General features: G+C 40.7%; 1 protein-coding gene across 4 annotated transcripts in view; it reads left to right on the top strand.

The window, feature by feature from the left end:
• Positions 1–15,171, top strand: part of LOC105475072 (family with sequence similarity 151 member B) — a 51,767-nt gene that overhangs the window by 12,893 nt on the left and 23,703 nt on the right. For 3 of the 4 annotated variants that reach the window (XM_011730045.3, XM_011730044.3, XM_071098755.1), the window contains exons 2-3: positions 12–137; positions 11,842–12,007. In XM_011730045.3, coding sequence (XP_011728347.1) covers positions 12–137; positions 11,842–12,007 — 292 coding nt within the window. Of the gene's footprint in view, positions 1–11; positions 138–8,084; positions 8,292–11,185; positions 11,410–11,841; positions 12,008–15,171 lie in introns of those variants that run through there. The other variant, XM_024790748.2, reaches the window with a different exon arrangement.

Genomic DNA, 15,171 nt, shown 5'->3' with positions numbered 1-15,171 from the left:
TGTTATTTTAGGATCTTGGAGTGAAAATATACTGGAGTATTTTCTGAGAAATAGCCAGATTACAGCAGAAGATGGCGCTGAAATCACCTGGTATCATGCAGCTAACCACAAGGCACAAATGAATGAGGCACTGAAAAGTAAGTTAGTACGGTTACTTGTAATTTACTTTGGATAATAGATTAATTCAACTCCTTTTTTGATATCTAGGTATATTTTCAGATACTAGAGACAGGTGATCCAAGTGTAAGTTCCAGGCTGACATGAGTATTTTATTTATTTTTATTTATTATTTAATTATTATTTATTCATTTTTAGAGATATAGTCTCTCTCTGTTGCCCAGGCCGGAATACAAAGGTGTAATCACAGCTCATTGCAGGCTCACACTCCTGGGCTCAGGCAATCTGTGAGCCACCACACCAGGCTGAACATTTTTATAAAGTGTTTCATTTTGTTTACAAAATGGACAAATTGCATAATGGAAGAATTTTCCTATTTTCCAGAAGCAATTTGCCTGTTATGTGTGATTCAAAACTCTCATATATTATTATATTTTCTTATATATCTAGTGATTTGAGTAAAGCTTTTAAGATCAGGACTATGTATCTTACATATTTTTATGTCTTTCGTCATGTATTAATGAGAAACCCACTCAATATTTGTTCAGTGGATGGATGAAGCCATTGTATTCCAATTTATAATTAATAAATAATTGGGCAATATTTATGCCTAAGCTAGAAATCAAGCCTTTGGTTTACTGATTCAACCTGTAATCATTGTATGTATATCCCTTCATTGTACAGATGAACATTATAGCAGTGTTTCTCAGCCTTTTCCTATAAAGTGCTCATGTTGGCTGCAGCCGGGAAGGAGAATGAAAGCATATCACCACAGGGCTGGGGCAGAGCTTGCAGTATGTGGTCCAACAGGAAATTACCTTGAAGTTCCATATTTTATTGTAAAAATGTATGCATTTTTGCATCCTAATCCATTATATATCTGAACTTCTTTTATTGTCAAAACACTGTTTTAAGTTGTATTTTTCTCCTCAAAAGGAAGAACTTCGTCTTGTTTCATATTGAATCGTTAATGCCTAAAACAGTGCATAGCATATAATAACTACACAATGATTATTTAGTAAATGAATTTTGGCAAAATTGATGCCTCAGGAAATGGTTGATTAATGATTGCCAGGAACTGTAAGGAGTCAATGCTAATGAGTACAGAGTTTCTTTTTTGGATGATGAAATTTTTCTAGAATTAGAGAGTAGTGATAGTTGCATAACCTTCTGAATACACTAAATAAAAACCACTAAAGGGTTCACTTTAAAAGGGTGAATTTTATAGTATGTAAATTATGTCTCAGTTTTTAAAAATGAAAAAATGATAGGAAGAAATAAAACCATTATTCACAGACAATATGATTGTATATATAGGAAACAAGATTCTATAGGTAAATGATCATAATAAATAGGTAAACTTAGAAAATCTCAGGATGTGATCAGGGGCTGCTGGCTCATGCCTGTAATCCCAGCACTTTGGGAAGCCAAGGTGGGTGGATCATTTGACCCCAGGAGTTCAAGATCAACCTAGGCAACATAGTGAGACCCTGTCTTTACAAAAAATAGAAAAATTAGCCAGGCATGGTGGCATATACCTGTAGTCACAGCTACTCAAGAAGCTGAGGCAGGAGGATCGATTGAGCCTATGAGGTAGAGGCTGCAGTGAGCTGTGATCGCGCCATTGCACTCGGCCTAGGTGACAGAGTGAGACCTTGTCTCAAAAAAAAAAAAAAAAATCTCAGGATTCAAGGTCAAAATAGAAAATAAATTCTGTTTAACAACTGAAAATCCAGAAATACAACTTAAAAAAATTATACAATTTGTATAATAATAGTATATACAATTTATATAATAATAGTATATACAAAGCCCTTTTGCCGTCATAGCCTGGGGATGGTGAAAAGTTACTTCGGTCTGCTGAACAGGAGTTGATGAAGCAAGGCAAAGTCTGGCCATGGTCACAAGCTGGAGCTCCTGTGGGTGAGGCAACATATGCCTTGATATACAGACTTCCTCCTCTGGCTGTCCCTGTTATATGAGACTATTAGAGCCATGCAGTCTCCCATGCAGAAGTGTGCCCTCACTTTTAAAAGTGAGCTATGGATGGGAGAGTAGGGAGAGGGGCTGGGCGGTTTCTATATCTTCTGTGTCTCCTTGCCAGGTCTCCCTCTCGTTAGGACTCTTAATATTAGTCTATCCAACTGCTTATTGGTGTTTCCACTTAGAGATCTCTCATGCGTCTCAAATTTACGTTATTTGAATTGAGATTCTTGACTATATTTACTAACCTGCACTTCCTATGATCTTTCCTGTCTCCGGAAATGGCACCACAATCTACTTAAATGTTTCAACCAGAAATCTAGGAGTCATTTATTCTCTCCTTTCTCTTTTTTTTTTTGAGACGGAGTCTTGCTCTGTCGCCCAGGCTGGAGTGCAGTGGCCTCATCTCAGCTGACTGCGAGCTCCGCCTCCCGGGTTTACGCCATTCTCCTGCCTCAGCCTCTTGAGTAGCTGGGACTACAGGCGCCCGCCACCACGCCCTGCTAATTTTTTTATTGTATTTTTTAGTAGAGACGGGGTTTCACCGTGTTAGCCAAGATGGTCTCGATCTCCTGACCTCGTAATCCGCCGGTCTCGGCCTCCCAAAGTGCTGGCATTACAGGCTTGAGCCACCGCGCCTGGCCTTCGCTCCTTTCTTTATTGTTGTATCTGATATAGCATCCAGTCATTATGATTCTATTCCAAAATACATTTTGAATTAGTCCACATCTCTCCATCTTTCTTATCATTATCCTAGAAGCCACCAGGATTTCTTGCTCGTACTGCTGTAGTTTCCCATCTTTCATGTAGGAGACCTTAGGAACATACTTTACATGGGCCCAGAGACTCCTCAACTTGCCCATTGACCAATTTTTTTTTTCTATCTATTGGAAATAATGGAATTAGCAAACTATTACTTTTTTTTTTTTTTTTTTTTTTTGAGCCTCAATCTGTCGCCAGGCTGGAGTGCAGTGGCGCGCTCTAGGCTCACTGCAACCTCTGCCTCCTGGGTTCCAGCCATCGTCCTGCCTCAGCTTCCGAGTAGCTGGGACTACAGGCGTGTGCCACCATGCCCAGCTAATTTTTGTATTTTTAGTAGAGATGGGGTTTCACCATGTTGGCCAGGATGGTCTCCATCTCCGGATCTTGTGATCTGCCCGCCTTGGCCTCCCAAAGTGCTGGGATTAGACTATTACTCTTAAATGAAAAATTCCAAGCTTTCATGCCCCTTCATAACCACATTGATAAAGGAAACCTACAACCCCTTTCCCCAGCTTCATCCTGGGAAAATAATAAAAGACTAGATCATCTATTTTTCTGCAAATTCACTTGCCCTATTGTCCTTGCAGAGGTTTGGCCATAGGGTAAAAGAACAACTTCTCTGTATCTATCCTCCCCCTGGCGAGATAAGCCACACAAACATCAGGACTCAGTACTATTCACATGATTGAAGAATTCCACCTTTGGCAGAGGCCTGGAAGCTGTTTGGATAGTACCTGGACATTGCTTAGAATTGCATTTGATAGAGAATAAAAGGAGTATAAAACTCTTTGATTGGTCTTGGTGTTTTGGTGTTTATTTTTTTTGTTTGTTTGTTTAATTTTTGTAGAGTCTGGTCTCAAACTCCTGGCTTCAAGCAATCCTCCTGCCTTAGCCTCCCAAAGTGCTGGGATTACAGGTGTGAGCACCACACCCAGCCATTTTGTTATTTTATGCTTTGCCTCACTGTAATTAAAAGAGCCTAAATATGGTGTAGCTTAGAGAAGAGAGACATAGCAAACATCTATTGAGTTCTTACTGCATCACCAGTCCCCTTTTCTTTCTTCCTATAAGAACTTTTTTTTTTTTGAGACATCTCGCACTGTCCCCTGGGCTGGCTAGAGGGCAATGGTGCAATCTCAGCTTACTGCAACCTCTGCCTCCCAGATTCACACAATTCTTCTGCTTCAGCCTCCTAAGTAGCTGGGATTACAGGCTCACACCACTACACCCAGCTAATTTTTTGTATTTTTAGTAGAGACGAGGTTTCACTGTGTTGGCCAGGCTGGTCTCGAACTCCTGACCTTGTGATCCTCTGTCTCAGCCTCCCAAGGTGCTGGACCACATCCAGCCAAGAACTTTACTTTTATTAAGGTATCCATTTCTGCTCCATACAAGCATATGGAAACAGATTTCATTTGTAGCTCCAGGGGTGGATTACCATAAGTTAATCAGCACTTGAAGTTTTCCTGATGATTCATATTGTCCCCATGGTGGGCAAGTGATCAAACTGGGCACAATTAGACTCAAGTAAAGTAATTATATCTATAATTACGAAAGAAGTTTTATATCTTAAAATTGAAATATGTGAACATGAAAATATGTAGCCCCAGTGGTTATTGGTAGCTGTCTTAAAATCATGAGATGAAATTGCCTTACGACGAAGACAACACCAATGACAGTGAAGAAAAGAGACATGAAGATCACGATAATGTCACTGAGCTGCTGATTGTACCACACTTAAAGCTCACCTGACCCCTGGACTTTCAGTTATTTGAGATGATAAATCTGCTAGCTTGAATCTGAATTTCTCTTTATTTGCAGCCAGAAGCATCCAATAGATTTATGAGTCCATCCTAATGGGATAGATTATGTTCCCTGCTTCCACACTTGTCCCTGTCCAGTTTATTTTCCACCCAGCATCCAAAGTGGTATATTTAAACATAAATCAAGCCTCTTTATTGGTCCAAATGGTGTTCTGTTTAAAATCTTTAATATAATTGCTAGATGGAAACGTGTTTGGTTCTATTGCTCTGATTTCCAAGAGGAGAGGTTTTTTTCCCTAAAGGCTTTGACCTCTTGCCTCACTGTTTATTTCTGACACAGAGGTGGAGAGATTGTTTTGGTTTGTAGTTCTTGGCGGGGTGGAGCTAATCTATCAAATGCCCTAGGCCAAGCGAGGTGGCTCATGCCTGTAATCCCAGCACTTTAGGAGGCCCAGACCAGCCTGGCCAACATGGTGAAACCCCAACTCTACTAAAAATACAAAAATTAGCTGGGCATGGTGGTGCACGCCTATAGTCCCAGCTACTTGGGAGGCTGAGGCGGAGAATCGCTTGAACCCAGGAAGCGGAGGTTGCAGTGAGCCAAGATCACACCACTGCACTCCAGCCTGGGTGACAGGGCGAGACTCCATCTCAAAAAAAAAAAAAAAGGGCTGGACAAGGGAGTGAGCTCTTCTCTTCCACAGGGAAATAGCCATCTGGATATTTGTATTTGTTACAACTTTGCTTCGAAGGGGCTATTCCAAGATTTGGACTAGAGGGTGACTGTGGCAGTTAGCAGGTAGCAGGTGCAGGCTCATTTAGCTCTCAACTAAGCTGTGTCCCCTGACCTAGCTTTAGAGGTAATACAAGTATACTTTGATCCCCGTCTACTTAACTTGGCTATTTTATTTCTCAAGATCCATTTGGAGACCAGGTGTTGTGGCTCCTGCCTGTAATCCCAGCACTTTGGCTCAAACCAGGAGTTTGAGACCAGCCTGGGCAACATGGAGAAACCCTGTCTCTACTAAAAATACAAAAATTAGCTGGACATGGTGGTGCATGCCTGTAATCCCAGCTACTCGGGAGACTGAGGCAGGAGAATCGTTTGAACCTGGGAGACAGAGGCTGCAGTGAGCTGAGACTGTGCCACTGCACTCCAGCCTGGCAACAGAGCGAGACTCTGTCTGGAAAAAAATTTAAAAATTAATAAGTCCATTTGGAGAAAGGGGTGCTATTTATTGGCACCTTCAAACCACCTCAATAACCTGAAGGCCCTGCATAGACTGGCCTGTGTCTCCAAGTCCACCTTCACGGTGTTTTCACATTCCTAGAATTTCCCACACTGGCCTCACAGCAGTGCCTCACATGGCTACGCTCCCTCCTCCTTGGGCTGTCATACACATTCTTTCCTGGAAAGCTCTTTTCCCCACCCTCTGCCTTGCTAACCCCTTAAGCTGATTCTTTGGTATCGACTGAATTGTCACTTCCTCAAAAAGACTTTTCCTGACTCCAGAATCAAAATTCAGGAAGCACCTTCCTATGTGGCCTTTTGTGACTGGCTTCTTTCAATTAGTATGTTTTCAAAGTTCGGCTGTTTTCTAGTGTGTATCAGTTCTTTATTCATTTTTATGGCTGAATCATTTTTTTGTGTGTGGGTATACCACATTTTGTGTATCCATTCATCAACTGATAGACATTGGTTGTTTCACTTTTTTGCTACTATGATTACTGCTGCTATAAACATTTCACATACAGGTGTTTTTGTGGACATGTGTTTTCAGTTGTCTTGCTTATATGTCGAGGAGTAGAATTGCTGGATCATATGGTAACTATATGTTTAGCTTTTTAAAGAACTGCCAGACTCTTCCAAAGTGCCTGCTTCTTTTTACATTCCTCCCAGCAGTGTAGATAAGGGTTCTAGTTTCTCCACATCTTTGCCAACACTTGTTATTGTACATTTTAAAAACATTATAGCCAGCTCTGTGTATGTGAGTTGGTGTCTCATTGTGGTGTAGATTTACATCCCCTAAAGACTAATGCTGGTGAGCATCTCTTTGTGTGCTTTTTGGAAATTGGCTCATATTTGCAGCTGAGTAGCTTTCTTAGCCTGTTCCCTGCCTGTAGAAATTTGGGAGCCCACAGACCTCTTTTCATTTTAAACTGTCTCTGTCCTTTTGTGTCCAAGTAGATATATCTTCCTTAAAAATATAGTGGACATTTAATATATTAAATTTAATCAGAAGCCACACCCCCAAGTCTCTTTGAGGTAGACCTCTCTCTACTTTGGTATGCAAGTTAAGGTACTGAGGGCAACACCCTTAAGATTCCAGAAGATTCCATATCTAGCTATGTGGCTACATGAGGCACCTTCTTTCTGAGGGCTTAATAAAGGGTCGTATGGTTGTACCCTTGGCTTGATATTGACACTGAGGCCATATTTTACTGGTGGTGCTATGGTTTGAATGTTTGTTCCATCCAAAACTCATGTTGAAATTTTTTGTTTTTTTTAGAGATAAGGTCTCACTCTGTCACCCAGGCCGTAGTGCAGTGACACAATCACAGCTCACTACAGCCTTGACCTCTTAGGCTTAAGCGATTCTCCCTCCTCAGCCTTCCACGTAGCTGGGACTACAGGCCTGTGCCACCAGCATGCCTGGCTAATTGTTTTTTTTTTTTTTTTTAGTAGAGATGAGGTCTCACTATGTTACCTAGGCTGATCTTGAACTGGCTAATTTTTTTTTTTTTTTTTTTCAGTAGAGATGAGGTCTCACTATGTTGCCCAGGCTAGTCTTGAACTCCTATGCTCAAGTGATCCTCCTGCCTCTGCCTCCCAAAGTGCTGGGATTACAGGAGTGAGCCACCACTCTGGCTTCATGTTGAAATTCAATTGCCAGTGTAACACTCCTGGGAGGTGATTAGGCCATGAGGGGTTCACCTTCATGGGTGGGTTTAATGCCATAATAAAAGGACTTTGGAAAGTGGGTCTTCTCTCCCTCTGCCTTCCACCAGGTGAAAATGCAGTGAGAAGGCCTCTTTAAGTATCAGCACTTTGATATTGGATTTCCCAGTCTCCAGAATGGTGAGCCAATAAATGTCTGTTTATTATAAATTACTCAGTCTGTTATTCTGTCATCACAGTATAACACAGACTAAGACAGGCAACACCCTAGATTTAACTTTTGGCCCAAGACTGTCTCTTACTTTGAGAATCTCTTGCCAGCTGGAAAGGACAGGAATAAGAAACAGTTTTATTTTTGAATTCAGGAAGTCCTGAGTTGGAAATATTTTGTCTATATGCTGCTGAAAATCTGAAACATTAATTATGTAGCTTAGCTCTTTCTTCTCATTGTTTATTGTGAGTGGTTAAAAGAAGCCAGTTGCCACTTTTCACCATTTCCCCTGGAAACCTCGTCAGCCAAATACACAGATTTACTGGGTATCCTCTCCGTCTTCCACCAGTTGCTGCAGTGACAGTGTTGCCAGAAGTTTTACCACTATGGAAAACAATAAAACGAGCTTATTGTTCTCAAGCTTCCAATAAGAATTTCTGCACTGCTCTTCCAACTTCCATGAACAGTTCCCTCCTTGCCTTTCTTAGCCTCCACCAGGTCACAAAGCCAGTGCCACATGTTTCAAGTTTTTGATATGGCAACACTCCACTTCCAGGTACCTATTGCTTTTTATCTATTCCTGTGTAATAGAATACCCAAAAATGAGTGACTTAAAATAGCAGTAGTGTGTTTTTTCCTCATGATTTTGTGGGTCAGCTGTGTGGTTCTTCTGTTGCATGTAGTACGGGCTGAGGACGTTCATATAGCTGCACTCATCTGGGAGCTCAGCTGGGCCTGGAAATTCTAAAATGACCTCACTCATACGTCAGTGGACTTAATGCTCTGTCAGATAGGAAGTCTTAGTTCTCCTCCATGTGGCTTCTGTCTCTCTACGTGGTCTATCAGTCTTCAGTAATCTTGCCTAAATGTCTTCACATGGTGGCTGGATTTCAAGAGTAAGAAAGCTGAAGGTGCCAGCTGTTTTAAAGGCTAAGCCTAGAACTGACAGTTTTATTTCCACTACTTTCTGTTGATCAAAGCAGGTCACAAGTGGTGCCGATCACAATCCCAAAAGACACAATCCCAAATGCCATATCCCAAGTGTTGAAATACTGAAAGATCAAAATCCATAGTCTAAAATCCCTAATGTCTAATTGAATGCCCAAACCATAACGATATATTTAAAATTAGGTGCAATCAAGGCTTCTAAGAGTGAATTTCAAGTTGTTACCAGTAGAGTTTGTCTTTTTCATTCAGCCTGATGCCTTTGACAGAGAACTCAGATGAGTGGATTGGCCATGTGAGATGGCAATGACAAAAACTTCAGCTTAAAATGCCTTATGGATCTGCATTGGCATTCATTCCAGCTGATGAAATTCCAGGAGTTTTTAGTAAATTAAAGCTGCATTAGCATGAAGAAGAAGCCAGAGAAATTACTGACTGGTTTGAAAATAATGACATGCATGGTCAGATAAGAAGACACGCCATGAGGTTGCTGTTTGACCATCAGTATTGTTTCTACCAAATTTGTGTTATGCATGTAAGTGCATGTGAAATGGATTTCCACGTACCCAAAACAGCATAGAAACATGGCACAGAAGATGGGAAAATTTAATAGGGAATACTCATGCAGGTGCATATCAAATCATAGAAGAAGTTCAGAAAAAACAGTGCCACATAGAAAATGAATCTGAATGTATTCTCCAAGGAGACTCATGCCCTAGAAGAAAAAATGTGGCTGGTTGTGGTGGCTCTCACCTGTAATCCTAGCACTTTGAGAGGCCAAGGTGAGAGAATCATTTGAGTCCAGGAGTTTGAGACCAGCCTGAGCAACACAGTGAGACCTCGTCTCTACTAAAAATTTTAAAAAATTAGCAGGGTGTGGTGGTGCATGCCTGTAGTCCTGGCTACTCAGGAGGCTGAGGCAGGAGGATCCCTGGAGTCCAGGAGTTTGAGGTTGCAACAGAGCGAGACTGTGTCTCAAAAAAAAAAAAAGAAGAAGAAGAAAAAAGAAAGAAAAGAAAGAAGAAAGCAACTATTCATTGCAGTGCAAGTTGGCCACCTCTTATGGAGTACACTTGTGCGATTACCTATCATCTATCCCACTTTTTTTATGTGTCGAAGTTTCTTTTTCGTTTTTGTCCACTAGTAGTTATCTTTTTTTAAAAATTTTTTTGAAATAGGAGTCTTGCTCTGTTGGCCAGGCTGGAGTGCAGTGGCGTGATCTCAGCTCACTGCAACCTCCTCCACCTCCTGGGCTCAAGTGATTCTTCTGCCTCAGCCTCCCGAGTAGCTGGGATTACAGGTGCACACCATCACGCCTGGCTAAATTTTGAGTTTTTAGTAGATACAGGATTTCTCCATGTTGGCCAGGTTGGTCTCGAACTCTTGACCTCAGGTGATCTGCCTGCCTTGGCCTCCCAAACTGCTAGGATTACAGGCGTGAGCCACCATGCTTGGCTATTTCCACTACTTTAAATTGTCAACATTATTTTTTATAATTCACTATGCTACATATTTCATCTTTGTGTTGTTTTTGGTATTGGAGGTATAGATTGTATAAAGACTTTTAGAGTGTTCTAATTTGTTTTATGCATTTTTTTTTCAAATTCGACTCCACAGAGGTGCGTTTTCACAACATTGACTTTGTGGGTAACCATTGTGCTTATTGATAAAAATGTTGAAACTTTCACAATAAATGAAGAGATATCCATTTGTACATCTGCATTTGTGAAAGATAAAATTTCTCAAGATCACAGTTCTTTGGGTGACTACATGTGTGATGGCAACCCATCACAGTTTTTGACTGATGTTGTCAAGAGACTTAGGTTATTCATCAAGTTATTTCAGATAACTGCAGTTATTTAAGCTATTTCATTATGACTACAGTTCATTTGCTCATAACTGTTATATCTCTGCAACTGATTAATATACCTGGATGTTTATGCCTACAAAAATGTGTGTTTTTTTGCCTATTTTATTGTGTAAAGTGACCTCTGAAGTATTCTGCCATGTTTTCATAGGTTTCTCAAATAAATGCCCTTTTAAAAATGAACAGAATGGGCACAGTGGTTCATGCCTGTAATCCCAGCACTTGAGGAGGCCAAAGCAAGATTACTTGAGCCCAGGAGTTCAAGACCAGCTTGGGCAACATAGTGAGACCCTTTCTCTACAACAGATTTTTTTAAAAAAATCAGCTGGGCATGGTGGCACACACCTGTAGTCCTAGCTACTCAGGAGGCTGAGGCAGGAGGATTCCCTAAGCTCAGGAGGTCAAAGCTTTGGTGAAGTACTATGCTGCTACTGTATCAGCCTGGATGACAGGGTAAGACCCTGTCTCTAAAAAAAAAGAAAAAGAAAAAGAAACTTAAAAAAATGTAAGTAAATGTATTTTAGAGAGTTTTTAAAATTATTTTTTCCAATATTTTCAGGATTTTGATCTTTCGGGATTGTGATTTTGGGGATTTTAGACTTTAGGGATTTTGATCTTCTGGGATTTCAAAATTCGAGATTATGTTATTTTGGGAATTATGGCCGCAACCCACCAGAGACCAGCCCAGCTGAGGAGGCAGGGAAGAAGAAGTTGATGGGGAGAGCAGTGTGCACGTACGGGAGGAGTTGTTGGCAGCCATCTTGGAGGCAGTCTGTCACAGCCGGCTGAACATACTTACACCGTGTCTGCTGAAGCTCATTACCTGTTCAAAGGATGTCTGCCTTTAAGCAGTAACTAAACTGTAAGTCAAAGAAGTGAATTTTTAATGTGAACTTTAAAACATGAGCAATGAATATCCATAATTTCTAATTTGAGGACTGAGGAGATAAAAGTACGATTTTTATTCCCAGAAAACTTCAGCAAACACTTATTAAGCCTTCCATTTTGTATGCACTTTGCTAGGTATTAGAAAGAAATTCAAGAGTATGTCAACAGCTTACGATCTGTGTGACTTAGGGAAAGTCATTTAACTTCTTGGCATCTGTTTGCTAATCTAAAAAATAAGGACCACGGGTTCGGGCCTTGTATACTGCCTGGCATGGGATCATTGCTCACTGAGTGTTACTTTTCTTTCCTTTTTTTTATCTTCCTCAAAAGGATACTGAACATGGCGGCTCCTGTAGTTCTGTGCCCTGTTTTCTTAGCATTAACTGAAGTTCTTTTATTTGGACAGGTACTGCTCACATGATAGAGGCTGATGTCCTTCTTCCAAGTGATGGATCAGAACACAGCCAGCCAATTATGGCCCATCCCCCTGAAACAAACAGTGATAATACTCTACAGGAGTGGCTGACTGAAGTTACGAAAAGCAATAAAGGCATCAAGCTGGATTTCAAAAGGTATTTGTATAAACATATTCAATTTTCTGGGAAAAAATGAATAGCTGTGCCTGACTACCTATTTTTTTTTTTATGTTATCCAAACTGAAAATGGGATTGTAGACTCTATTTCAGGACTGAACCTAAATGAACCTAAGACCCACTGAGTTATTTACTAAAATTGCTTTTTGGAGACCCTTAAAGGCTAAAGTTAGATTAATTTTTATAAAGGAATTTATCATAAGTGACCATTGTGACAACAGAAAGCTAAGTTAAAAATGTTACGTTTGTTAGAAAGTAACCCAGGAGAGAGAGAGCTGGGAGAAATTCATTGAGCTAGTTAATGCATACCCTATTTGATTTGTATTATTACATTTGTAAAGGGAATTATTTAGAATTCTCCAATAACCAAAGTGTTCCTTAAAAATAATACTTGGAGGCAGCCAGGCGCGGTGGCTTAAGCCTGTAATTCCAGCACTTTGAGAGACTGAGGTGGGCGGATCACCTGAGGTCAGGAGTTCGAGACCAGCCTGACCAAAATGATGAAATCCCACCTCTACTAAAAATACAAAAATTAGCCAGGCATGGTGGTGGGTGCCTGTAATCACAGCTACTGGGGAGACTGAGGCAGGAGAATTGCTTGAACCTGGGAGGCAGAGATTGCAGTGAGCCGAGATTGCACCATTGAATTCCAGCCTGGGCGACAAGAGCAAAACTCCCTCTCAAATGATAATAATAGTAGTAATAATAATAATAATATTTGGAGGCATTAATACTGAAGAGCAAGAGTAAGTTGTCATTTTCTTCACTGTGGCCATCACAGGAAATTTTACTTTTGTAGTATTTTGGCCGTGTAAAAATGATAAAGAAAGCCAAAAATATAGAGCAACACTTCAGAAGCACACTGTAAAGCTTATGAAGGCAGCTGCTATTGAAATCTAGGATTGGCAGTAAGCCTACTTCATCTCTGAGTAATATTTTTAAATAGAATTATCTCAAGAAATTAATAAGGACTTGGAATCTTGTAGGATTCTTAAGATGACTCTAACCATTTGTTATGGGGCAAAATATACCAATAAACTTTATTATACTGTTGGTGAATTAATACATATATAAAATCTTGATATACAGGAATTTGGATTGACAAGGTCTGGTGAATTAAAGAACTATCTTAAGGTCATAAACCTTTTTTTCGACTGGGTGCGGTGGCTCATGCCTGTAATCCCAGCACTTTGGGAGGCCAAGGCGGGTGGATCACCTGAGGTTAGGAGTTCGAGACCAGCCTGGTCAAGATGGTGAAGCTCCATCTCTACTAAAAATACAGAAAATTAGCCAGGCATGGTGGCGTGCATGTGTAATTCAGCTACTCAGGAAGCTGAGGCAGGAGAGCCTCTTGAACCCGGGAGGTGGAGATTGCAGTGAGTTGAGATTGTGCCACGGCACTCCAGCCTGGGCAACAAGAGTAAAACTCTGTCTCAAAAAGAATAAAAAATAAAAAGTCATAAGCTTTTTGAGTTATGAATGGTTCAATTTCATTTTATTGACAAAGAAACTTAGTTCCAGAAAGGTTAAGTGATGTACCTAAGGGCAACAGGTAAGCTTTGACGGGTAAGCTACAACCGGATCCTAGGTTTCCTGAAACCAGTCCAGTGTTCTCTACACCATGAAATACAGCATTTGATCTTCAGTGCTTGATGGCTTAAACTTTTAGATCTCCTTGACTTGTCGTGTGCTCAGTTTTTCATGTTTACTCTTGCCCCTTGAATTGCTTCCTGTGACATATTCTTTGGCTTCTCACCAGTCAGATCAGCTCATTCATTCTTAAATGCTAGCAGCTACCACAAAAGGGCTGAGCCGCTGAAACAAAGATTTTGCAAGTTTTCTTTTTTTTTTCAATCATAACATTTGAAGGGGATTCAATATAAACTAATAGGTATATGAACACCTATTACATGTCAGACACTGTTCTAAAAGCATTGCATGGCCTTGCGCGGTGGCTCACGCCTGTAATCCCAGCACTTTGGGAGGCCGAGATGGGCGGATCACGAGGTCAGGAGATCGAGACCATCCTGGCTAACCCAGTGAAACCCCGTCTCTACTAAAAAAATACAAAAAAAAAAACTAGCCGGGCGAGGTGGCGGCGCCTGTAATCCCAGCTACTCAGGAGGCTGAGGCAGGAGAATGGCGGGAACCCGGGAGGCAGAGCTTGCAGTGAGCTGAGATCGCGCCCCTGGACTCCAGCCTGGGCGACAGAGCGAGACTCCGTCTCAAAAAAAAAAAAAAAAAAAAAAAAGCATTGCAGGTATTTTTCATTAAATTCTCGTAACAGTCCTAAGAGGTAGGTTATTGCTGTTATGCTCCTCATTTTCCAGATGAGGCAATGGAGGTGGAGGGGGCTAAGGAGCCCACTTGTCACATAGTTGTTAATGGAACTAGAGAGCTATCAGCCTGGCTGGAGAGTTCACACTTTTAATCAGAATGCTACATTCACTCCCTTTGTAAGAGCAGCTGAATGACCTGTTAGTTAAATTTTAGTAGTTACTGTTTTGTGCTTCTAAGTTACTTTATTTGGTAACACAAATAAAAACTATTATATTTTGGCTGGGCGCGGTGGCTCATGCCTGTAATCCCAGCACTTTGGGAGGCCGAGGTGGGCGAATCACCTGAGGTCGGGAGTTCTAGACCAGCCTGACCAACATGAAGAAACCCCGTCTTTACTGAAAATACAAAATTAGCCGGGCGTGGTGGCACATGCCTGTAATTCCAGCTACTCAGGAGGCTGAGGCAGAAGAATCGCTTGAACCCGGGAGAGGGAGGTTGCAGTGAACTGAGATCGCGCCATTGCACTCCAGCCTGGGCAACAAGAGTGAAATGCCGTCTCAAAAGTTAAAAACAAGTATTATATTTTAAAATTTTATCTGGAGTCTTAGCCAACTCTTCAGTGTTTTAGCCAAGAATTATTTTCCCTTAAACAATGCAATTTTATATAGTTTGTTATAATTTTAAGTATGATATTTATTTTATCACTCTCACTTTTTAAATGAAATTAATAGGAAAGCAGAGTATGATATTTAGAAGTCTGATTTACAAATAACTTTTTAGGAAAAAATATATTCTATAATAACTAAGTTTATATTCTTTTCAGGAGACATAAATAAATCCCACCAAAGAGCAATTTTTGGTAG

Source organism: Macaca nemestrina, chromosome 6 (assembly GCF_043159975.1).
Source record: "Macaca nemestrina isolate mMacNem1 chromosome 6, mMacNem.hap1, whole genome shotgun sequence".
Lineage (NCBI taxonomy): Eukaryota > Metazoa > Chordata > Mammalia > Primates > Cercopithecidae > Macaca > Macaca nemestrina.
Note: the sequence above shows the minus strand (reverse complement) of the source record. Positions and strands in the feature narration are given on the sequence as shown.